Source organism: Sus scrofa, chromosome 14 (assembly GCF_054392235.1).
Source record: "Sus scrofa isolate SSC_HxYL_T2T_F1_AM1 chromosome 14, Sscrofa_HxYL_maternal_Yorkshire_Landrace_v2.0, whole genome shotgun sequence".
Lineage (NCBI taxonomy): Eukaryota > Metazoa > Chordata > Mammalia > Artiodactyla > Suidae > Sus > Sus scrofa.
Window position 1 is genome coordinate 63,417,163 of NC_139396.1, and position 26,174 is coordinate 63,443,336.

A 26,174-nucleotide genomic window follows, 5' to 3' on the forward strand; every position below is an offset into this window, starting at 1 on the left:
GATCATCTCAAGGGCCACTTCTCCTTAGAAGAGTCTTCTGACAAACTCCCTCCACCACCCAGCATGGGTGAAGGCCCCGCCCTGGCTCACCCCTGGGGTGATGTGACCACACTGTGTCCTCACCACCTGTTTACTCGTTGGCTTCCCCACAAGATGCAGGAGTCCCAGAGCCCAGATTACTTGCCTTAGGATTTTTTTTTTTTTTTTTTTTTTGGTCTTTTTACCATTTCTTGGGCCGCTCCTGTGGCATATGGAGGTTCCCAGGCTAGGGGTCAAATTGGAGCTGTAGCCGCCGGCCTACACCAGAGCCACAGCAACGCAGGATCCGAGCCGAGTCTGCAACCTACACCACAGCTCACGGCAACGCCAGATCCTTAACCCACTGAGCAAGGCCACGGATCGAACCCGCAACCTCATGGTTCCTAGTTGGATTCGTTAACCACTGAGCCATGACAGGAACTCCTTGCCTTAGGATCTAAGAGCAGAGAGCCTGGGGTGTCTGGGTGGGCTGAATGACTGAATTAGGAGAAAGAAATAAAATAGGTTGGAGTTCCTGTCGTGGCTCAGCAGGTTAAGAACGCGACTAGGAACCATGAGGATGCAGGTTTGATCCCTAGCCTCGCTCAGTGGGTTAAGGATCAGACATTGCAGTGAGCTGTGGTGTAGGTTGCAGACGCGGCTCAGCTCCTGTGTTGCTGTGGCTGTGGCGTAAATGAGCAGCTACAGCTCTGATTCAATCCCTAGCCTGGGAACATCCACATGCCACAGGTGTGGCCCTAAAAAGAATCAAATCGAATTGAATCAAATAGAATAGAATAAATAAAAGTAAAAGCAGGCCTTGCACTGGTAAAACCTGTAGTCTTCCTCCCTAGAGAGGTTCTTGACTGCAGTGGGAAAGACCCCTTGGGCACCTTGGAGAGACTCGATCTCAGAGTTGCTCCATCCAATTTGCAAAGCTCAGGAAGGTGTATGTTTTGGGTACCCTCCCCCCCCATCTCCCTTCTCAGCCCAGAATCAAGAACTATCCTCCTTTGCATCTGGCCACTCCCTCTCTCCCAGGGTGGGTGGGGTCCCCCCCTCACCCCCATGCTTCATTCCCGCAGAGTAATGCTGTGGCTTCTCGCAGCTTGAACCTGCAAAGTTTCCCAGGTGGTTCTAGGTGTTTTCAAGGTTACAGGAGTGACCTCAGGCTCAGCAGGGCCCCGTCTCCTATGACCCACCCTAGCTTGATCAACGGTGTCCCCAGGCTGTCACAAACAAGGGGTTGTGGGCCGTCACGTGGCCCTGAGTAACCACACTCTTGCTTCCTTCTTTTATACACGGCCATTGAGGGTTGGTGCCGTCAGAGACAACGGCAGGGGTGCCACGGCAGTGCACAGGCTGGGTCCTTGTCGCTAAAGCAGGGAAGACACTTCTGGGCCCACGAGACAGCTGTCCCATGCTCTACTGAGCACGGTAAGTGCCAGTGTGCAAAACCACAGGGAGTGGCTGGCGGGGGTTGCTTTCCACGACCAGTGGGCCTGCCTGACAGCTAAGGGCAGGCTGGGGACAGAACCTGGGTAGGGCCTGAGCTGCAGCCCCTGTAGGGCCGGGCACCCCAAAGCTCTAGGCACTTGGCATTGAGGTCCACCTGGAGTTTGTGGCCTTATCTGGCGGTCTTTTCCAGATCCTGCTCCCCTCAATGCCTGTCCTGGCCTTTCTGCAGGGCTGGCTTGGCAGCTATCCTGAATTAAAAAACCTGGAGAAATCAGGAGTGTTTCCCTCAAAATTATGCTACCCCTTCTTTCATGGGTGGGAAAATTAAGGTCCAGGGAGGGGAAGGGATTTGCTCAGGCTATGGATCGTTCCAAAGCTGTGTTCTTCACATTTTTGTAAGGTTAAGAGTAATACTTGTCCATGGCAAATCATTACAATAGTTGAATTAAAATACTATTGCTAGCAAAAGAGAAATAATGTGGAGAGTTCTCATATTAATTTTTATCTGGGAAAACAGACAAAAATTTGTATCTGGGGTGTTTAGGGGTATAAAGGAGGATAGTGAGGAGGCTGATGGCTAAACCAGCGCCCCCCTACACACACACACACACACACACACACACACACACACACACACACACACAGATAAGGATTAACATAGGCTCCAGTTGCCCTCAAATTCTCTTTTCCTCAGGCGGTGCCTCCCTTGGCCCCAGGCAGGCTGCACATCCTAAGTGGTCGATATCTCCCTCACCAGGCTTAGCCGGCAGATGGAGATTAAGTCTCAGCAGAAAGGGCTGGGCTGCCAGGCTGAGCTCCCTATGGGAACCTCTGCCCTCAGAGGGGCCGGGAAATTAGCCGAGAACCCTGTGCCCCTTTTTACAGATGAGAAAACCAAGGTTCAGAAGGGAGAAGCAGCTGCCCACGGCATCATGGCTGGGAAGGGGCCAAGCCTGGACCTGGGGTGGTGCCATCTGGCTGCAGGACCCTCGTGGAGCCCACAGAGACCCCAGGCCTTGGGCCCTCCGTCTCTTTGGCTGAGCTGGAGCAGGAAGACGGTAGGGGTGGCCTCCTGATAGAAATAGGATTGTAACCACTCATACTGCCCACTGCAGGACAGGCTATGAAATCCGGAGAGGCAGAGTAGTAGAGCAAGGAATAGAGACTTTATTCAGAAAGTCAACAGACCCAGAAAATGGCACACCAGTGCCCCAAAGAACCGTTTTCCCTGAGTTAGAATTCAGGCTTCTTCTGTACTAAAGGGGGACGGGGTGCAGCTAGTTGTTGCAAACTTCTGCTGGAATCCTTTGTTCCTACAGCTGTCCACTTAGTTCTGGTCACAATGTTCCAGTAAACCTCCAACAAAACATTGTTATTTTCTGTTCTGTAACCTTTAAATCCCTATATGAATGCAGAAGTGTTATACCTTTAAAGGTCAAGCCTGGGAGGCAGAGCCTTGAGAATGGGCTCTTATGTCTATTTCAGGCTACAGGAGACATTCTTTTACAAAAGTGCAGAGCCAGCAGGAGGAAGCACTGGTAACAGGGCACTGAAGGTTAGCACTGAAGGAGTAGATCCAGCATGGAGTCAGGCTGGTTCTTCTCTGTTACAATTTGCCACATTCCACATGCTTGTGGGTAAAGGAGTGATGACCACTCTGCCTGTCTCCTGCTGTGGGGGATGGTGATGGTGCAACTGAACCGATCCACTTGGCACCGGGAATATTCTCACGTCTCAGGCTGAGCATAAGCACTTTGTGTTATGAGGACTCTCTCCCTCTTTTCAATGGCCCTGTCCCAACACTTTGACAAGCACTTGAACGTATGCATAAACTCCAGCACTTGGGATGAGGGTATCTAGGCTGCTCTGCCCTGTGAAATCTTTATACGTTTTCCCTTTATTTGGAGATAGCTTGATTTAAGTATTTCCTTTCCAGTGTTCCTCTTGTGGCTTGGTGGGTTAAGAACCTGACATAGTGCCTGCGAGGATGCGGGTTAGATCCCTGGCCTCACTCAGTGGGTTAAGGACCTGGTGCTGCCACAAGCTGTGGCATAAATTGCAGATGTGGCTTGGATCTGGTGTTGCTGTGACTGTGGAGGAGGCTTCAGTGGCAGTTCTGACTCTACCCCTAGCCTGGGTGTGGCCATTAAAAGAAAAAAAAGTATTTCCTTTCCAACAAGCAGCTGTCACTAATGTAGTGAAACAAGAAATTAGTGCAAAAGTCATCATTACCGATCTGGTAGGAGGCTGGGCTCGAAACAGCAACTTAAGATCTTCAAACAGCTTTTTTGTAAGATCTGCCGACCTGTTGCCTACAGATTCTCCTGCCCTGGCAGACACCTGGAGTGACCCACGACTCTGTTTTTCCAAAGGGCTTAATTTAAGCCTGCTTAGTCCATCACAGGGCAACTGGCAAGACCTAATCCTAAGTTAAATGAGTGATTTCCAGTCAGTCTGACACCTGTTGGGTTACACTGGCGACAGGAGCAAGCCCACTGTCATTGTGAAGGGCATTAGACAATCCAAATCAGGGAATGATTTTCCCTTCCTGGGGCGCCTTCAGGCCATGCTTTTCATAGACCTCATGGGAAACAAGGCCAGCCTCTTCCTCTGGGTTTCCTAAAAGAGCCATGTGTAGATTTTGCTTGCCTTTTTGTTTTTGTCTTTGGGGTTTTTTTTTTGGCCACCCCACAGCATATGGAGTTTCTGGGCCAGAGATCAGATCCAAACCACAGTTGTGACCTATGCAGCAACTACGGAAACACCAGATCCTTTAACCCACCGTGCCAGGCCAGGGATCGAACCTGTGTCCTGGCGCTGCAGAGACGCCATAGATCCCATTGTGCCACAGCACAAACACCTATCTGTGTATTTCAGAGCATGTTCTGGCAGGACTGTGACATCAAGTTGTTCCAGTGAAAATGTCACTTGAGCATTTAATTTACAAAGTGATCTTGGCCCAGAAGGGGGGATAGGGCATCCAGGCATGTATAAGAAATTATGTTTTAATATCAGGTCTCCTAATTTATAACCACTGCAGTGGTTATAAAAATGATTGACTCTGTACTGCTCCTGATATCCCAGGGACCGGGACAGATTAGAATGTTATATATAGGAGTTCCTGTTGTGGCGCAGTGGTTAACGAATCCGACTAGGAACCATGAGGTTGCGGGTTCGATCCCTGCCCATGCTCAGTGGGTTAACGATCTGGCGTTGCCGTGAGCTGTGGTGTAGGTTGCAGACGCGGCTTGGATCCCATGTTGCTGTGGCTCTGGTGCAGGCCGGTGGCTACAGCTCCAATTAGACCCCTAGCCTGGGAACCTCCATATGCCACGGGAGCGGCCCAAGAAATAGCAAAAAGACAAAAAGACAAAAAAAAAAAAGAATGTTTTATATATATATATATACATGGGATACACCCACCCACACACACACACACACCCACACACACATATAAAACCTGGTGCTTAGTACAGAATACCTTGCCCCTGTATCTACCAGAAAGTCAGTTTGCTCCCCATCGTCAGTTTTACCTAGGGTTCCCGTGGGGATATTTGAATTGGGTGCTGCCAATCCAGAGGAAGCCCTGGGACTCTTCATTCATTGTCTGAACATTCTTCCCCTTCTACCATCTGAGAGGCCACACTTCTTTTTTAAACCTTGTTTTCTTTTTTTTTTTTCAATTTTTTAAAAAATTGAAGTATAATTGATTTACAATGTTGTGTTAGTTTCAAGTGTATAGCAAAGTGATGATACGTATACAGTGTGTGTGTGTTTGTGTGTGTGTGTATATCTATATCTATATCTATCTATATCTATGTTCTTTTCCATTATAGGTGATCACAAAATCTTGAGTATAGTTCCCTGTTTGTGCTATACAGTAAATCCTTGTTTTTTATCTATATTATATACCATAGTGTGTATATGTTAATCCCAACCTCCTAATTTATCCCTCACTCTCACCTTTCCCCTTTGGCAACCATAAGTCTTTTTCTGTCTGTGAGTCTATTTCTGTTTTGTAGATAAATTCATTTGTATCTTTTTTTTTTTTTTTTGTCTTTGCTATTTCTTTGGGCTGCTCCCACAGCATATGGAGATTCCCAGGCTAGGGGTCGAATCGGAGCTGTAGCCACTGGCCTACGCCAGAGCCACAGCAACGCGGGATCCAAGCCGCATCTGCAACCTACACCACAGCTCACAGCAACGCCAGATCGTTAACCCACTGAGCAAGGGCAGGGACCGAACCCGCAACCTCATGGTTCCTAGTCGGATTCGTTAACCACTGCGCCACGACGGGAACTCCTCTTTTTTTAAATTTAAGATTCCACATATGATATCATATGATCTTCCTTTTCATATGTATACTTGTATATATTCATACTTCACTTAGTATAGGTGCCTCCATGTTGCTGTAAATGGCATTAGTTCATTTTTTATGACTGAGTAGTATTCCACTGTCTACATATACCACATCTTTATCCATTCATCTGTCAGTGGATACTTGGGTTGGTTCCATGTCTTTAGCCCTCCTTTTCTTTAATTTGGGGCATTTTCTTTTCCAGTGTCCTTCCTCTTGACCATAAGCACATTGTTACTTATCTAATAATAGCTTACCTTTCTTAGCGCCTCCTGTCTTTCGGGAATTCAGTGTGGCAGCTAGAAAAGTGGCATTTCACCTTGCATCTTCTCTTTTCCATTTCTTTTCTCTGCTGTTAAATACCTTAAAAGCAATGTCTACCAATGGAAAGAATTCATTCCAAATGCACCGTCTAATCTTTGTTAATTTCTTCTGATAACCTCGGGTGCTTTACCTGATGAAGGTCATATTTGCCATTCTAGTATTTTCATGGGGTCTCAGGATCTGCATCAGTATAATGTCTGTAGCCCTGATAAATCCTTCCCAAAAATTCAAAGGGGTCTTCATTTTGGAGGGGTTTGTACTGAATTTGTTGAATTTTTTCAGACTCTTTTGTTTTGTACCCCTTTTTGAAGCCCTACCAAGATGCACTTAGTGTTCAAATAAGGGCATTGCTCCCTCCCTGTGGATGCTGCCAAGTTCAATTTGGTTCAGCTGTGGGTGCTGCCAAGTGGGCTTTGGGTGTACCATTTGGGTTTGTTTGTGGAGCTGGTACCCTTCTTCCCCGGCCTTTTCAATGATCATTCTCCTTTCATCTCCTGTAAGCATCACACTGAGAAGAATGTGTATGTCTATCCATGAAGGGTGGTGGATAGCAAAAATAGAAGCAAACAATTCTGTGATTCAGAGAGGATCCTCCCTATAAGAAGCGTTGTCCAATTAAACAAGTCTGAGGAGTTCCTGTCGTGGCTCAGTGGTTAACAAATCCGACTAGGAACCATGAGGTTTCGGGTTCGATCCCTGGCCTTGCTCAGTGGGTTAAGGCTCCAGCATTGCCATGAGCTGTGGTGTAGGTTGCAGATGCGGCTTGGATCCTGCGTTGCTGTGTCTGTGGCGTAGGCTGGCGGCTACAGCTCCGATTCGACCCCTAGCCTGGGAACCTCCATATGCTGTGGGTGTGGCCCTAGAAAAGGCAAACAAAACAAAACAAAACAAAACAAAAACAAGTCTGAGGTTAAGAAGGGACTATGCAGCCTTAGAAATCCAAACAGCTGGCGATTTGCATTTAGGCCCCTATGGAATAATTGTCCCCCTCTGGGAGTTCCTCCCAGTCTAAATTGGGTCTTCTGTCAAGTCTTTTGTTTTCTGTCTTTTTGTCTTTCTAGGGCCACACCCGAGGCCTATGGAGGTTCCCACGCTAGGGGTCCAGTTGGAGCTGTTGCTGCTGGCTGACACCACAGCCACAGCAATGCCCGATCCAAGCTGCATCTGCGACCTACACCACAGCTCACGGCAATGCCAGATCCTTAAGCCACTGAGCAAGGGCAGGGATCGAACCTGTGTCCTCATGGATACTAGTCGGGTTCATTAACCGCTGAGCCAAGACAGGAACTCCTCCTGTCAAGTGTTAGATGGTGATAGCAGACCAGGTCCTTGTGCCCAGGGAAATAGTTGATCTCTATAAGGAGAGGGAGCCAGTCTGATCACTTCCTGAGCCCTAGCATTGGGAACTGGGGCTGGTCATAGAGGAATGGGAGGCAGTGAAAGAGGTGGGTGTACTGGCATACTGGCACAGTGTCTGGAGTGGCTGTTTCCTCATTCTTGTTTTCTCTCTTTTTCCTCTATAGGATAGGTTTTCCCCTTGGGTTTCTTTTCAAGCCTTTGTACCACAAGGGGACAACTGTCTGACTTTTCCTCATTCTGATGTAGTAGCAAAATGCTTGCACCTCAGGGATGTCATCATTCTTCCCCACTTCTTCCCAGAATAGCTCTAGTTTCAGGATTGTGCTGTAATTTAGAGAGCCATTCAAAGGCCACCATGCCTCAGATCCTGACATGTACACACTGTTACAGTAACATATCTTCCTCTTGCTCATGGATTCATAGCCGTAATCAGACCACTTACCCAAATGCTCCCCAGAGGAGTTTCATTAGGGTTAGTTGAAACGTTTTCTGTCTTTTAAAGACAGAAATACAAGAAGCACAAAACACAAATGGTGCTCCCAGAGGCTAACCTCCAAAAAAACAAATGAGTTAATTTACACACCAGGTAAAAGTCCAGCACCGATTTCCCTCTCCAGCAAGGCACCCTACTCAAATACAAGACGAACTGGCATATTCCAGAGAAAAAAGCACCAAATGCAGAGGATTAAAGTTTCCAGCTGTACACACTGGAGTGACTTATGTGCTTACCCCATAGATTCCCCTTGAGGAATTGTAAAAGGAAGACCCTTAGGATATGTGGTCCTGGCAGCCTTACCTGAACCCTCCCCAATTGGGGCCAGCTGGCCACAAGCTGCAAGTCTCCTGGCAGGCTCGCCAAAATGTGTTACCAAGTCCAAGCTCCTACTGCCAAACAATAGTCCAATAAATCAAGCAATGAGGTGTTGGGGTAAGGAATAACAACTTTATTCAGAAAGTCAACAGACCAAGAAGCCGGCAGACTAGTGTCCCAAAGAACCATCTTACCTGAGTTAGAATTCAGGCTTCTTCTATACTAAAAGGGGGTTGTTGCTCACTTCTTGGTGCTGAAATTCTTTGTTCTTGCACCTGTCCTCATAGTTCTGGTTACAATGTTCCCGTAAACCTCCAACAAGACAGTTGCTATTTTCTGTTCTCTAACTTTTTTTTTTCTTCTTTTTAGGGCCACACCTGTGGCATATGGAGGTTCCCAAGCTAGGGGTCGAATCGGAGCTATTCCTACTGGCCTATGCCTATGCCACAGCAACATCAGACCCCCAAGCCGCATCTGCAACCTCCACTACAGCTCACAGCAATGCCAGATCTTAACCCACTGAGTGAGGCCAGGTATTGAACCTGTGTCCTCATGGATGCTAGTCAGATTTGTTTCCACTGAGCCACGACAGGAAACCCTGTTTTCTAACTTTTCCATGTCTGTATGAATTCAAGAGTGTTAAACCTTTTTTTTTTCTTTCTTTCTTGGCCACACCTATGGCATATAGATGTTCCCAGGCCAGAGATCAGATCCAAGCCACAGCTGCAACACTGGATCCTTAACCCACTGTGCTATAGTAGGAACTTTGAAAAGTGTTATGCATTTAAAAGTAAGGCCTAGGAGGCAGAGCCATGAGAAAAAGCTGTTATGTTATGTTTCACGCTATGGGCAACATTCTTTTACAAAGGTGCAGAGCCAGTATGACTAAGCACAGGCAACAGAGCACAAAGGTTAGAGCTAAAGGAATAGATCCAATATGGAGTCAGGCCTGTTCTTCTCTATTACAGGATGACTAGGGTGTGTGTGTGTGTGTGTGTGTGTGTGTGTGTGTGTGTGTGTGTGTGTGTGTGTGTATGTGCTGGTCCATCTGTCCATTTACATGATATCCTTTGAAAATTGTCAGTTGTTAAACTAAAACCAGCTATAGGTCTCAATGAATTCATTTGTAAAAGGACCTTACCTCCTCTGTACCGGGTCAGCAAATTTGGGTATAAGAGTTGAGCGTTGGGGTTTTGGGGAGCAGGGGAAGGCAAAAAAAAGAGTTAGCTCTCACCGTGGTGATATGGGTACACTGCACCATGCGAAGGGCACAGCACGTTGAACAGGTGTATCTGCAGTATATTTCATGGGGGTGGGTCATAATTACAGAAAGTGATGTCTGAAAAAGATTCCTTGATGGGGTTGGGGTAATTGATGAGAAAAGGTCGGGAGGGGCAAGATGACAGATGAGAGGCCCAAAGCCTGCAGACAGCACTTCCTGTGCAGTTGTGTGCTGTCTGCCCTGCCTCACCCATGGGTCCACTCCTGCTGCAAAAGGCCTTGAATGACCCCCAGGATGCCCGGCCTGTGGGGGCCAGGGATCCAGTGGAGACTTGCAATCTGGTGGGACCAGCAGCGACCAGTGTCACAGCGCCCACTGAGTGCCTGTCCATCCACTAAACCCTGGGAGTATAGTATGAGCTGCAAGACATCCATGGGTCTTCTCCTATTAGCATTTATGGGCTGATGGGAATGAATGTTTAGAAAAAAAAACATTTAAAAAAAAAGGATTAAACAATGGGAACAATAATTATGCCTGGACAATCTGGGAAGGCTTCCTGGAGGAGGCAGGATTTGCTCTGGCTCCAGAGGATGGCCACGCCTTGTTCATGGGTAATACGGAACTATAACTTTTTTTTTTTTTTTTGGTCTGTTGTTGTTGTTGTTGTTGTTGCTATTTCTTGGGCCGCTCCCGCGGCATATGGAGGTTCCCAAGCTAGGGGTTGAATCGGAGCTGTAGCCACCGGCCTACGCCAGAGCCACAGCAACGCGGGATCCGAGCCGCGTCTGCAACCTACACCACAGCTCACGGCAACGCCAGATCGTTAACCCACTGAGCAAGGGCAGGGACCGAACCCGCAACCTCATGGTTCCTAGTCCGATTCGTTAACCACTGCGCCACGACGGGAACTCCCGGAACTATAACTTTGAAGTGGGCTCTGGAGCAAGACCACCCAGTTTCAAGTTCCCCATTCCCTCTCGTTGTTTGTGTGGGCCAAGTGGGCCTCAGTTTCCCCATCTTTCACGTGGGGTTAATATGTGGAGGTTTTGGGGCCTGAGCGAGCTAATAATTCATGTATAAAACAGTGCCCAGCACATTGTCTACACTTTGAACCTGTGAGTCACAAACCAGAGGCCGAGGCTGTGTACGCTGCCCAGGGCTTGCTGTGGAGAAAGCTTTCTAGGGCTCCCGGCCCCCAGCTTTCTCTGACTGACGAGGTCAGGGGTGTGTCAAAACTGTCTCAGTGTTGGGGACTTTTCAGGATGCAGAATGACAATGACAACAGCTGGCCTTTATCAAGCACTTTCTGTGTGGTAACACTCAACCTGGATCAGCTCACTTCCACCCATAACAAACCCATGAAGTGTAGGTACTATTAAACCCGTGGCTCAGAGACATCTGTTCAGTTGCCCAAAGTCACACAGCTTGTACGTGACAGAGCTGGGACTGGATCTGATGTGATACTAGATTTGATCCAGAGCTGGGCCAGGGCCTGTCTGTTACTGAACCAAAACTTAGTTCTGCTCACCTGCGTGCAGCAGAGCCAATCTACTGACACTGGGTTGTGAAGGAAATTGCAGCATTTATCGTAAGGCTCCAGACAAGGAGTCCGGACAGCTCAAAAAGCCAGAACTCCCCAAGGAGCTTCAGCAAAGCATTTTTTAAAGGTCAGGTGAAGGAGAAGACTCCCAGGGTCTGTGATCAGCTTGTGTACAATTCTCTGCTTCGTTGATGATGAGGTAACAGGGCAGTATCACCAGGGTTAACCTGATCAATCCTTAGGCTCCAAGGAGTCATCAAGTAGTTAATTTCGCCTGTCTGGTGGGGGTTTTGGTATCTGTAGAGGGACTCAAGACATGTCCATCAGCTACTGTCCTCTAGGTACTCCAGGAGGAGTCAAGGCAGAGGATACGGGGGAGGGGGTCTGTCCCAGGAAGGCCCCACCGGGTCCTGCTGGGTTACGACCAGCTTACCAGGACTCAGACTGGCTCTGGGATGTGGGGCACCCCTGGCTCTCCTTGTTGATTTGAGCCTCTTCTCTTCTCTTAGGCTGCTCAGCCCACATCCTGAGATGCTCAGTCTTTCAAATCCTCAGATTCCAAGATCTTGAATGATGGAACCCCTGGGATCCAAGATTCCAAGCAGGAGATCCCAAGCTTCTTGGAGTCCCATGAGCATCCTTCTTGAGTAGTCCAGGGCAGCCGCAAAGCACAGTCTCTGGAGCTGGGGTGTGGCCCTGGCAGCTAGCTCACCCCTCCCCGCAGCCTGGGTGGGGCTCGGGGCAGAAGCACCCTGGTTGAGGGTGAAAGACGGGAAATGAGTAGTGTGTGACCTCCCCCGTTAGGCAAGCAACAAGGCAAATAGGATGTGGCACGTCTTAGCCCTCTTTCTGAGCCCTGCCCACCCCACTCCTGTGGTGACTGTTTTCCTGCCATCAGAGGAGAGAAGAGGTGAAAGATGGGGCCCGGAGGGAGTGACTATGTGTCCTGAGCTTTGCTTCCCTCATCGGTGTAATGGGAGCCATACCAGCCAGTGCTAAAGTCCCCAACATTGTAGCTGAAACCGGTCTCTGTACCCTGGCACCCGTTAAGTCTCAGAGACAAAATCTTTGGGTGAAGCAGAAAAAACAGCTTTACTGCTTTTCCAGGCAAAGGAGGCCACAGCAGGCTAATGACACAAAACTCTGTCCTGTCTTGAAAGGGGCTAGCAAGGCTCCTACAGGGTTAGCTCAGAAGACAGGGTTATTGGAAGTTCCCGTTATGGTTCAGCAGTCACGAGCCCAACTAGTATCCATGAGGATGCGGGTTCCATCCCTGGCCTCGCTCAGTGGGTTAAGGATCGGGGAGCCGTGTGGGTTTCAGTCACGTGGGCCGATGGCTGCCTGGCCACAGTCTGGCTCAAGGCTGCTCTATCCCTGGTCCCTTACCTTCAAAGCCCAGGCACCAGGCTGGGCGACACATTTCCAGTGTTAATGGTGGGGATGTCCAGGGTGAGCTGGCCGCCTGATACAGGCCCTGGCAGGGAGGTATGGGCTCTCCCAGGGGGCACCATCCTACCCCCAAAGGGCGAGGAGGTCTCTGCTCTTACCCAGATTTCCCTAGCTGCCCACAGGGGAAAAGGTAGCGAGGTCCCCATCTCCATACCCTCCTGGAGCCCGAGACCTCCCTCTCCTCTGCTCCTCTGTCCTCAGGGACCTTCCCTGCAGCATCTCATTCCATTCTTACCCTTGAGACAATATTGTCCATTTTACAGATGAGGAAGCTGAGGCTCAGAGAAGGGGGAGGGACTTGCTCAGGTTACACAGTGGTGAAGTGGCCTCTGGTCCACTCTAGGCTGCCTCTGCATGCAGGGGACCGTGGGGATGGGTGTGGGGGGAGAAGGCAGCTGAGGGGAGAGGATCCCCCTTGGGGAACACAACACATCCCTTCTGCAGTCCCCGCCCAGCCTCCGGGCTGCAGAAAGCTGGCCCCTGACTCGCCCAGTTACCTCCCCGACCCAGGAACTAGTGGGTTGGGTCTTCTGTTTTTGTTCCTCTCTCTGCTTCCAGGAAGTGGCAAAGGGGTCTGTCTTCCAGGAACTGAGAATGTCCAAGTGGGGGTGGTGGATGCAAGTCTTTTCATAGTTATGAAATATGTTCCTGAGCTGATGGCTTTTTCCTAAGGTCCCCCACCCCTAGGGAAGCAGGGCCAGGATTGGGCCATATACTTTCCCTGAAAGAAGAAACTCCACTCCCTGTGCAAAAAATTCTGCCTCCTTCTGGAGGTAGGTTCAGAGGCAAAGAATGTGTGTGCGTGTGTGTGTGTATGTGCGCGCGCGTGCATGTGTGTATGCGTATGAGACATTTATTAAGCACCTACTATGAGCCTGGAACTTTTGAATCCATCATCTCATTGCATTCTCCCAACAGCCCTCTAAGATACGTACTATTTGTTGTTCCCATTTTACAGATGAGAAAACTGAGGCTCAGCAAGGCAAAGAGCTGGGTCAAGGTCATTCTGCCTATAAGGGACAGAGTTGAGACTCGAACATCCTTTTGTTAGACCCCACAGTCTATGCTTTTAATCTTGTGCCCTGCCTAGCACCTGGTACAGAGGGGGTGACCTTTCTGGGTGATGTGGGCTTTGAGGTCCTCCTTATTCTTCCCCCCTTCTCCCTAATGTGTCCCCAACTGCAGCCACAAACCCAGCAGGCTAAGCTGTCTTCCAAGCCTTTGCTCCTTCTGCCCCCTCAACAAAGTCAGGTGTCTCCACAGAATCTTACCGTGTCTTCACTGTATTCAAATCTGATCTCTGCCACTTGCCAGCTTTGTGTCTTTGGGCAAAGCACTCTACATCTCTGAGCCTTATCTGTCCTCAGTAAAATCAGGATAATTGTGAGGACCAGATGAAGCTGGTGCTAATATCATAAAGTTTGGTCTAAGAAATTATTTTAAGATATGCTCAGACTGGCATTTTATTTTATTTTTATCATTTTTGGCCACACCCACGCAAGCAGAAGTTCCTGGGCCAGGAATCGAGCCTGCGCCACAGCAGTGACCCAAGCTGCTACGGTGACAGCACCAGGTCCTTAACCCTCTGTGCCGCAAGGGAACTCCTCCAATTGGCATTTTGGAAATCATCATAATTCCAACTAACACCTGAGAGGTTGGATCGAACCTGGAAGCTGAGGGGTCTGTGAGTTACAGCCACTCAAGGAATGATGAACATCTCTCTGCTCTCTGCTCCAAATTATGTGAAGTACAAGGGAAGGTACTAGAATTATTCAGGCTCTGCCCTAGACACTGTGTGTGGAATTGCATTCCACTGGAGAGTATCATGTCCAGGGAATCCAGGAATTCCCAAATCCTGCCCAAAAACATGGTTTGGACCCCACAAACAGCAGCCAGTGCTAGGAGGAGAGTAAGGGGAGAGAGAGAAACCCAGAAGGCCTGAGGGTTCAAAGGTCAAGAAGAAAGACCAGTGAGATGGCCAAAGGTAGAGGAAGTGCCCTTTCTGGCTACCTGGTCGGAAGGCTGAGACATGATACCGGAATGGATAGTGGCCCTCCCTACCCACAGGCAAATGAGACCATTGTCAGCTTGCCAAGGGCAGGGCTGTTCAGAAAATATTTGTTTGCGTTCCTATTGTGGTACAGCAGTAACAAATCCAACTAGTATCCAAGAGGATGCAGGTTTGATCCCTGGCCTCACTCAGTGGGTCGGGGATTCAGTGTTGCTGTGGTTGTGGTGTAGGCTGGCAGCTGTAGCTCCAATTTGACCCCTAGCCTGGGAACCTCCACATGCCACAAGCAAGACCCGAAAAAGCAAAAAAAAAAAAAAAAAAAAAAAAAAGATTTGAGTTTTCTCCTGGCCACAGATAGTGCAGTTGATGTCTCCAGGCCCTTGAGGATTTATGGGATAGGTTTACTGAACGAACCAAACTAGAGGCACTTTGCAGGAGGCGGAAATGAGAGCAAAGTGGGAAGGGGCTTTGCAGGTGTCACCTCATTTTATCCTCACAATAGCCCGTGAATAGGTGCTGTCATCCCCATCATGGAAGTGAGGACCCAGCCAAGGGGAACTGGACCATGCCTAGACGCTGAGAAAGGATAAGAGAATCTGAGGGACAGGCTGGGGCTGTGTGGGTGGAGCCAAGACAAGGGAAAGTGGAACAGAGGGATGTGGAATCAGACTCCAAGAGGCCTTGAAGATCCAAATGAACGGGTGTATCCTGTAGACCTGTGGTCTCCAAAATCTTGCTCATGGACCCCAGTGGTGAGAGAGAATACCCCAGACTAGAGAGACTCCCAGATGTAACCATTCTGGGTCAAGGTTGGGGGTGCTTGGTAGGCTCAGGGGTACAGCTGTCCTTGACATCCCTCTGTCTGTGTCCCCCTCCAGGTACCATGTTTCTGCAACTCCTTCTGCTGCTGACCCTGCTGGGCCCTGGAAGCAGCCTCTGGCCATGGGACACCTGGGAGGATGGAGCCAAGGAGGCCCTAGGTCTCCTACTCACCCGCGGCCGGAGACAGGTAAATGGGAATGAATTTGACGAGTATGAATATGATCATCCGTACACAGACCCTCCAGAAAATTTGCAAAATCACACTGAGCCCATGTCCTCGAGACCCCAGCTTCTGGCTTCGTTGGGAACATTTGGGCAGAGAGATACTGCAGGGACTGCAACACCTGAGCCAGTCACTCTGGAGATGGCCACAAGGGACTCTACTGTCCTGGATGCAGGAGGGGCGGCCACTGGGAATCCGAGCATGAAACTGGCCACACAGGGAATTTCTGTCACACTGGACCCTCTGACCAAAGAACCAGTCACTGTAATCCTCAAAGAGGATACAATCACAGAGTCGGCTACAGCAGAGGCCCTGTCCATGGGGCCAGCAGGCATAGAAGCAGCGTCCACAGAACCCGTGTCCACAGAGGCCACGCCTACAGAACCCGTGTCCACAGAGGCCACACCCACAGAGCCCACGTCCACAGAGGCCACATCCACAGAACCTGCTGTCACAGAGGCCCTGACTACAGAACCTACTTCCACGGAGGTCCTGTCCACAGAACCCACAGTCATAGAGGCTCTGTCTGCAGAACTAACTTCCACGGCAGCCCCTTCCGTGGAGCCCACTCCCACAGGGGCCCTGCCCACATATCCAGTCCCTGCGAAGGCCTCGCCTACAACACCTGCTACCATGAGGGGCCTAACCACAGCCCCTCCTGTGCCCTCCGATCCTCCCAGAGGCAGCACCATGGCCGCTGGCAATTTGCCTACTGATTCATCCTGGAAAAGCAACCAGACTCTTTCCCCCCAGAGCTCTTCTACCCCCGGTCCCAGAGAGGTCCTGTCGGACCACAGCTCCGTGAAGCAGTGCCTGCTGGCTATCCTCATCCTGGCCCTGGTGGCCACCCTCTTCCTCGTGTGCACCGTGGTGCTGGCCATCCGCCTCTCCCGCAAGAACCACCTGTACCCCGTGCGCAACTACTCTCCCACCGAGATGGTCTGCATCTCGTCCCTGCTGCCCGACGGCGAGGGGCTCGCGGCCACCACCAATGGAGTCCCGCCCAATGCCAAGAGGCAGGGCCTGAAGGCAGAGCCTCAGAAGGACCGTGAAGGGGATGATCTCACCCTGCACAGCTTCCTCCCTTAGCTCCCAGCCCCTGCTTGAGCAGGACCAGCCCCCAGGCTGCCTCTGTGGCCTCTGCTTCCTCCAGGTCTGGGTTCCTTGGAGCCCCTGGGGATGGGGATCTTTAGGGCCAGGACCCTGGCCACCCTACACAAGACTGAGAGCAGCCAGGGTCCAGGCCCCAGAGCAGGCCTGGCAAACGGAACCTCCAGGAGAGGCTGGAGAGACCTCCTCCACCTTCCAGCCTCCCATCTGTTGTGGGCTCCCTCCTGCGGCTGTCCTCCCCCTCCCCCAAGCCCTGCCGCACCCCCTCCCCCCCTGGCTGGGAGGCCCAAGCACCCAGGAAGATGGGAAAATTCCTGCCGCCACCCCCACTGCCATTTTCTTCTGGTTGCCATGGTCACTACAAGGAAGGGGCACTTTTGAGGGGACTGCCAGATTCCTGAGTTCATTTCTTATTACTTCCCCGTTTGGGGTGTCTTTCTGGGGAACCTGGGGTGAGGGCTGGGCCTGTGGGGGCTGGGCAGGCAGAAAGCCCAAAGCCAAGGGCTTCCTTCGGATCAACGAGCTTCCATCTGGCCACTGAGTAACCCTGTCCTGTCCTCCCCCGCCGCCCCCTGTGGCCAGGGTTCTGCCTGTTCATGGGAGTTTCCAGAGGCCAGCCTGGGCCTTGGAACATCACAGACACTTAGTAAATGTTGGTGAAGCAGATGATGGCTGAATGGCTGCTTCAGGTAGTGGGTCCTGGCGCTGTTCACCCCCAGCCCCAGCCCTCGCAGGAAGCCCCCTGCATGGGCTGTTAGGGTTACTTCTGGGGGCAACTTGGTGAATCCTTGGGAGGCTATTGGGGAAAAGGCGTGCTGGCCCCGGGAATCGCTCTGTTCAACTCCCATGACCCCGTTCCAGTCTACGGAATTTTTGTTCCCCCTAAAGCTCAGACAAAAAGGCCCTCTCTACATCCACGCCACCCTCTCCAGAAGCCCACCCTGACCTCTCTGTTCCACAGGAGGCTTGTCTCCCATTGTTAATGGCCATGCCCCACAAGGGGAGCCTGGCTCACACAGCCTGTAAGGCCTTCCTGCAGCTGACTCGCTGCCCATCAAGTAGAGTTTGGGGCTGGCAAACTTTTTCTTAGAGGGCCAGACCTTAGGTTGGGCAGGCCTCTGTTGCAACTTCTCAAACCATGGCATGGAGGCGGCCATTGACTCTGTGTCATAAATGTGTTTGGTTGAATTCTATTGGAACTTTATTTACAAACAGGCCACAGGCTGGGTTAGGCTCTCTAAGTTAACTGGTCCCTGACTTAAGTGTAAGGGAACCAGAGGGCCCAGTTTGCCTGGGACTTTCCCCCTTTTAGCACCAAAAGTCCTATGTCATGGAATATAAGACTTTCAGCCTCAGCAAATCAGGACAATTGGTGGCCTTATTTAAGGACCAAAACCCACATGGACCCTGAGGGTCAGATCAGGACACCAAGGTTTAGGGGACAAGGCTGGCTCTCTCCTTGACAGTGGCTGGGTGGGAATGGAAACTCTTGATTTTGGCTTCCCAATGCCTTTTGGTCATTTTTGTATAGGGAGAAGGAAACCACTGCCTTACACAAACAGACACACACACACACACACACACACTTATAGACCTTCTAGAACATTCATCTCAGGGGCATTTTCTCCTCTAGAAAAATACCTCCAGGAGCCTCTTTGGGTGTACAAAAGCCCTCTGCTCCAGGGCACAACCTGCAGAGAGAGAGTTAGTTCAGAGAGGAGGCTGCGTCTGGTGGTATTGGTTGCAGCCCAGGGGAGAGGGGTTGTGGGAACAGGGGAGATTGGGGAAAGGCAGCAGGGCTGTGGGGGACAGAATCAGGGACAAGTGGAGACGTGCCTGCTTCTCACTCCCCTCTCCCCGCCCCTGACCCTCTAGAACAGGTGTGATACACAGGGAGGTGTGTTCAGGGTGCTTTGGTGGGTCACTGTCGGGAGAGGGTATCCGCCCTGGGCTGGGGAAGCCGCCCTGAGAAGGCTGCGTCCTAAGGGAGGAACAGGCGTTGACTTCCCCTTTGGCGCCGATCAGAAAAGTCAGCTGGGACTTCCCTGGTGGCTCACATCATAATGACTCGACGTTGTCTCTGCAGTGGTTCTGGTTCAATCCCTGGCCTGGGAACTTCCATATGATGCAGGTGTGGCCACATTAAAAAAAAAAAAAAAAAAAAAAAAGTCAGCTGGGGGACTCCACATCATGGGGGTTGGGGACCCAGAGGCTGAAGGACTTGGGGGGATATTGCGCAGTCCCTCTGAGATCTCTTCCGTCTGGGCAGGGAGCAGGTCTCCGCGGTCCTCTGAGGGCTCGTAGAGCATCTGTGCTTCAGGGTGTTGGTTTCCCATCTCTCTACTAGAAGAGGGCCACCTGTCTGCAGCACTCCCTCCAAGGTGCAGGATTTGTAAAGCCGAGACAGTGGGTACTTGAAACAGCCACCAGGGGACGCCCACCACCAGCTCTTGGAGCCATTGGCGGCCTGGCGCTTCCCTCTTGTCCAGGGTCCAAAGGTGACAGAGGGATGGTTTAGCTGGAACAGAACCCCAAACCCAGTGGGGTGCTGGTGTCTATTTAACAACTGGCTCCTCGGGTGGGTTGGGGCCAAGGCATGATCTGCTGTGCTTGCCAACGTCCTTGCTGTAAATACACCCATGGCTGATTTTGAGCAACCAGCCATTTATATGGTAGATGATAGAATAACATAAATAACACCAACAGCATAGATAATAATAGGATGTAGTAAAATTCCAGGGCAGTGATGAATTTTAAGTATGGAAGACCTTGGTTTTTAATATGATTTAATTTTAGGAAACATGAAATTCTGGAACTTTGACAGTGGGCTCTCAGATACTGACTGATATAGGCCAATGGGCCAGCTCTGGCATCCCGGGACGGCCTGCCCTTTGCCTGGACCACCCCTTGCCCTTGAACGTCACCACGTGAATTGCCCCATGCATCCACTGAGCACACATAGCTGCTCTGTCTCCATGGGTCCCCTCAAACGACCATGGAAGGAGGAACTAGGATCCTTCCCATTTTGGGAAAGAGGAAACTGAGGCTCAGAGAAGCGAAGTCGCCTCTCCCGGCTCATGTGAGAAGATCCAGGATTGGGACCCGGGTCTGAAGCAGAAATCCACGTGTTCTAACCACAATGTCACATTGTCCTTGAGATCACGGTGGGGTTCTGGGGAATCCCATGCCCCAGATTCCCGTCCCGGATGACCTGTCCCGGCATCTGGCCCCCCCTAGTCAGTCACCCTTTGCGGCTCCTGGTTGCTGAGGGTAGGCCCTGGAACTTGGGAGGGTGACCTAGTCAAGCCCGGCTCCTTCCTTGTAGAGAGCAGGACACAGGGGAGCTGGGACCGAGAGAGATGGCTGGGACCGAGGAGCTGGCATGACTGGGCAGTCAGTACGTGCCCAGCCCCATGCCAAATACTTCATCTGCCTGCTCTCATTCAGACTTCACAACTGTGACATGGGAACCACTATGATCCCATTTTACTGCTGGGGAAACTGAGGTTCAGAGAGCTGGACTGCTGCCTCTAGCAGGTCACACTGCTAAGACACCAGACTCTGCTGACTTCAGCCCTGGCAGCAGGGAAGGAAGGAGGGTAGACAGGAAGTGGGGGCAGGAGGTGGCTGGCTAAGTTTCCTCCAGTCCCCTGTGGGTGGGGGGACTTTTTAGAGGGGGGCTGCCAGCCCTGTGGGTGGTTCATCCAGCAGCTGATCTGGACAGAGTCTTCCCAAACCCTCTCTCCATCTCCCACCCCCATCTACCACTCAGCCAAGCCACAAAACTCAGGTGTGGTGCTAGATCCCGGGAATCACATGGGCAGGAGAGGCCTGGCGTTACCCTTGGGGCTCATGGTCTAAAGGGAGAGATTGAGCCACATTACCGTTGTAGCTCAGCGGTAATGAACCCGACTAGTATCCACAAGAACATGGGTTCGATCCCTGGCCTCACTCAGTGGGTTAAGGATCTGGTGTTGCCCTGAGTTGTGGTGTAGGTTGCAGAGGCAGCTCAGATCTGGCGTTGCTGTGGGTATGGTGTAGGCCAGCGGCTACAGCTCTGATTCGAACCCCTAGCCTGGGAACTTCTGTGTGTTGTGGGTGCAGCCCTGAAAAGCAAAATAAATAAATAAATAATAGATAAAATAAAGAACATGCAAAGCTAAACTAGGGTGATAGAAGTCTGATCAGTGGTTATCCTTGCAGGGGGATGACTTGGAAGGGGTGTGAAGGCACCTTCTGGGGTGATGGAAACATGCTTGATCTTCATCTGGGTGGTGGGCACGTGGGTATCTACATTTACCAAAGTGCCCTGAATGGCTCTTGTCGGTTGGTGCCTTCCTCCGCGTGTGAATAGATCTCAAGTGCACCCAAACCAACAAGCAGGCAGGCAGGCGGTTCGTGAGCTTGAGCAAGCCTCGGAACTGCCTGCCTGGAGGGTGGAGGGCTTGGGGACCTGCCCACGGGAAGGGACCAGGGAGGCCTCAGCTGCTGCGCAGCCCCCACCCATGTCTTGTGTGATCTAACCCTTCTCACCCACAGTGGCTGCTCTCCTGCTCAGACACCATCCATGGCTCCCCAGTGCCCAAGTCCGAAAGAAGTTTCCAGCCTTGTCCTTTGCTGGCCACTAGCCTAAATATCTCAGGGTCCAGACAGACCGACCTCAGCCCTCACTGCTCACCCACCCTTCCTGCCTTTGGTCACCAGCCCCCCACTACCTCTCCACTTGCTAAGGCTTGGCTTCCCCAGGCCCTGAGGCCTTTTTGAGCTTTGGGTTGACCCAGCCATGCCTCTGGGCTCCCCTTTTGCTCATCCTCCCCACTTCCTTCTCCTCATCTCGGGCACAGAGACCAGCCTGGATGACCAACAGGTAACACCAGGTGACTCCTCCTCCGCTTGGGACTCGATCTCTCCATCTATAAAATGGGTGCCAGGTCTGCTCATGTCACCAAGTGGCCTTTGGTCACTCATCCGTCCCTCCCACATAAGGCAGGGACCTGTGGATTGTTCATTCTCCAGAAAGCTCAGCCTGCTGCCTGGTCCTGTCTGTGCCATGGGTGAGTGCCCAGGGCCATATGATAAATAACAAAGGCAGTAAAGGGGTCGTGGCAGCTCACTCTTGTGTGCTCATCATGGGTTCACTCATGTTAACCTCATGTTTTCTGCTTTAACCCTTACCCTGTGACATAGGTTCTATTTATAACCCTATTTTACAGAGGAGCGCATTGAGGCTCAGAGAGGTTCAGTGGCTTCCCTAAGGCCACACAGCGTGAAAAATCAGAGATCTGAGATTCAATTCTTTCTTTCTTTCTTTTTTTTTTTTCCTAAGGCCATACCCACAGCATATGGAGGCTCCCAGGCAGGGGTCCTATTGGAGCTGCAGCTGCCGCCTAAACCACAGCCACAGCCACGTGGATCCGAGCCACGTCTGCGACTTACATCACAGCTTATAGTAATGCTGGATCCTTAACCCACTGAGCGAGGCCAGGGATGGAACCCACGTCCTCATGGATACTGGTCAGATTCGTTAACCACTGAACCAGGACGGGAACTCTTTTTTATTTTTTTTTCTTTTGTTTTCTTTCTTTCTTTTTTTTTTTTTTTTTAAGATTCAACTCTTAAGACCTTCTGGTGACATCAGCCACCAGAGACTGGCTCCTTAAGGAGGGGCTGGGAACTCCCCAAATCTCCAAGGCTCAAAGCCACACCCTTGGCTTGACTTCCCATCAGCCATAGAGCGGAGTGCTCCCCAGAGAACTCACATGGAAAGGCTCAGAGCCGGTGGTCCTCACCTGGGGGCGACTTTGCCCCCTATCGGACATCTGGAATGTCTGGAGATAGCTTTGGTTGTCACATCTTGAAGGAGCACTGCTGGGATCAGGGACCTTGCTAAATATCCTGCAGTGCACAGGACAGCCCCCTGCAGCAAAGAAATATCTGGTCCAGGGAGTTGTGTGATGCAACCGGTTAAGGATCCAGCATTGTCACTACAGTGGGTTGCTGCCGTGGCTGAGGTTTGATCCCTGGCCCAGGAACTTCCATCAGCCACAGGTGCGGTCAAAAGAAGAGTCCAGTCCAAATATCAATGGCATTGAGGTGGAGAAACCCCACTTTTCCTGCTCAGGGGTGAGAGCCCTCCGGAGGTCCCCTTCTCAGAAAGAGCTTCCTTCCCCTTCTATGGAAACCCAAAGGGGCTTCTGTATGGCCACGAACATGGTTGTTGAGCATCCTCTGGGTGGCTGGAAGGTTGTAGCCATGGTGGCCTGGCTTTTGCCACCTGGGGGCCCACAGAGCCGGTGCCTGATGCCCAAGGCTGGCAGAACAAGGACACTGTCACAGCCTTGTCGAGGGACAGCCTTGGAGCTGCTTTCCCAGGAAAAGGAGAGAGAGGAATGGGCCCAGGCCAGGAGACTCGGGCACCAAAGCGGTGAAGACACAGTGCCTTTGCCAGCAGGTGAGCCCTTTGGGGGGCGGGGGTGGGGGGCATCGTTGGTGAGGCATGGCTCCCCCTGCCTCGGCACGGCTTCTGGCAGTCCTTCCAGAAGACCCTGCTGTTCTGCCTTGTGTCTGGCCTCCCGGCGCCCTAGAGTGACAGGCCTCGAGTGATTTCCCCCAGAGCTTCAGCTGCCACTCTGCAAATCACTCGGTACAAACGAGGATGTAGGAGAGTGGGATCCCCTAGTCACACCAACTGAAGCTGCTGGAAACCAGCTCCTGCCCTGCTGAGACTTCCATCTCATGTGTTGACATATGCGTTGGCTGAATACCGGAAAGCTGTCACCTCTCACCCTCACCCTGCTCAGCCTCTCGAGCCTTCTTGCTCTTTCTTCCTCGCACACTCCTGCCTCAGGACCTTTGCACCTGCTCTTCCTCTGCCTGGTATTTTCTTCCCAGACGCCTGCGTGGCTGACAGCTTCTTGCCTTTGCATTTCAGCTTGAATGTCACCTCCTCAGAGAGGCCCTCTCTGCAGCTCTGTCCCCAGTTTTTCTTTAGGACACCCCCCCGCACCCCCATTTCCCCTTCAAGGTCCTGAAGACCACCTGGAATGAGTTTATTGACATGAGGATTTTTGCTATGCAAGAGCAGGGGGCCTCTATCCCTCACTCTCTCCTTGTCACTGCACAGTGCCTGTCACACACTAGGACTTCAGGAAATATTTACTGAATGAACAAGTGAGCAAGGGAGGTTGGCCAGGGCATGAGGATGGAAGCAGGGCAATGGGGCTGGTAAAAAGCTAAGGGCCGAAGGCAGAAATCAAGGGAACCCTGAATTTAAGGCTGAGAGTCAGGCAGACTGGGTTCGAATCCTTGCTCCACTGCTTACTTGTTGTGGGACATTGAGCATCTCTAACCTCTGGGAGCCTCAGCTTCCACACCTGTGAAATGGGGAGAAAAGACCTGGCAATTCCTACGGCTGTGATGTGGCCAGTTCACTGCAGGTGCCCAGCTCGGGCCCATCCTGGAGATATCTGTGTGGCTACCGGGCAGCTGTGGACCCTCTGAGGGGTACTGTGAGGGCCTCCAGGTCCCCCCAAGCCTGGAAGCCCAGCCTGTGTGGTTTGGGGAGCAAGCCCCCACCCTGCTGAGCTCGCCGTCTTTTAGCCTAAAATTAGCTCATGAATTCCTTGGCTGCCTGGCGGGTGCTTCCAACCAACAATTCAAACCAGATGTTTCCAGCTGTTGGGACCCATCCCCCCCGGCCAGTGCCTGCGTGTGTCCCAGGGAGGTCGGACTCAGCCCAGGGGAGATCGATCTTCTGCACATACTCAGGGGCCCTGGCGGCAGGGGCAGGGCGGGTGTGAGCGGGAGTGAGCCTGGGCTGGCAAGCTCACCCCTCCAAGGGTGGGGCAGGGGGCCCTTGCCAGCTGACTTGCTGGTGGCTGGCGGTTGGGGTAGGCTGCTCTGCCCCTTTGCACCCAAGAATCTTAGGATGCGCCTGCTGTACATGAGGCCTCTGTATTCACTGATGGTGTGAGAAAGATTCTCCGTCCGTAGAGCCACTTGTGTTGCTGTTATCATTAGCATATGTACTTAGTGCCACGTACAAAGGCTCATTGCATTCTCACAAGAACCCAGGGAAGCCGGTGTTACTCTTACCCCCCTTTTACAGATGAGGAACTGAGCCCCAGAGTGGTGAGGTGACTCAACCCAAGGTCACTCAGCTCCGAAGCAGTAGAACCCAGGGGTCCCTGAAGCGTGAATGGTCTTGGCTCATCCTGGGTGGGATTTGCCTCCTGACTGTCACCCCCACATGGCCCCGTCCTTCATGGTGAGTGAATCTGCGGGCTAAGGAAGACCCTTCTATGAGGTTGTCCCTGGGCTCAGGTGCAGAAGGATGACTCCTGGCAGCTGATAGGAAGAGGTGGGTCCGCAGGAACCCCAGGAGCCGAGTTTTGGGTCCCAGCTGAGTCAGAAGCCAGTGGCCAGGGAAGGGATGGGGATCTGCATGGGCTCCGGGGGGGCCTTAGGTGGAGCCCCTTCCCCTCCCCAGAGCCATCACTTGCTGAGGTGTGCTCAAGAGAAAGGGTGTGTGTGTGAGAGTGTGTGTGTGTGTGTGTGTGTGTCTGTGGTGATAAAGAGGAGAGGGGCTTGGTGCAGGGGGGAGAGAGGTGCTGAAGGGTTTCACACACACGGGGAACCATGTTTGATCTTCATTCATAGTAAGAGCAAAAAACTCCTGCAAATGCCCACAGAGGTCTGGCACCATATGGCCCTGGTGCCCTCTGACCTCACTTCCTCCCACTAACCCCACCACTCACTCTGTTCCAGCCTCGCCAGACACTTTTCTTTCCAAGACCTTGAAAAGGTCATGTGCCCCCTACCTCAGGACCTTTGCATCTGCTCTCCCCTCAGCCTGGATCACGTCTCTCTGATTCACGGTCACTCTCACATTCCTCGGGTCTTTGTTCGGATGTCACCCTTTCCCTGCTCGATTTTTTTCTCCATACCTCTTACCACCATCTGCCATATTGGATATAATGACTAAGTTATCTTTTTTTTTCTTCTTGGCCATGCCTGCACTCAGAAGTTCCTGGGACAGGGATTGAACCCACACTACAGCAGCGACCCAAGCCACAACAGTGACAACACCAGATCCTTAACCTGCTGAGCCACCAGGGAACTCCAAATTACTACCTTCTCTTTCTAAGGGTCTTCCTGTCCCCCTAGACAGAGTAAGCTCCCCGAGGACAGGGATTTCCATCTGTTGTGTGCTCTGCTGTGGCCCCAGTGTCTGGTCCGCAGTACATGCTCTGTAAGGATTTGTTGAGAGCGAGAAGGAAGAAAGGGAAGAAGGGGGAAGAAGAGGACAGACGGGAGAGAGACGGAAGACGGGCTAGACGGTCTTGGTGTAAAGTGACGCTGTACTGGGTGCTTGGGTCACTTTGGGGCCCTAAAATCCAGCTCTGAGCCCTCCCCACGCCCCCTCCCTGCTCAAAGACATGCAAGAGCCCCCCATTTCCAACCGTGCTGCT

General features: G+C 51.6%; 1 protein-coding gene across 2 annotated transcripts; it reads left to right on the forward strand.

Annotated features, from left to right (window-relative positions):
- The first annotated feature begins 1,315 nt into the window (after window positions 1–1,315).
- Window positions 1,316–20,683, forward strand: SELPLG (selectin P ligand). Of its 2 annotated transcripts, none has more exon segments than NM_001105307.2 (2): window positions 1,316–1,455; window positions 15,428–20,683. In NM_001105307.2, a coding segment is annotated over 1 exon segment (1,251 nt). In that variant the 5' UTR covers window positions 1,316–1,455; window positions 15,428–15,432; the 3' UTR covers window positions 16,684–20,683.
- The last annotated feature ends 5,491 nt before the right edge of the window (window positions 20,684–26,174 follow it).

Coding starts and splice junctions, on each gene's coding strand:
- SELPLG (XM_084992535.1), top strand. CDS start 15,433: ATGTTTCTGCAACTCCTTCTGCTGCTGACCCTGCTGGGCCCTGGAAGC.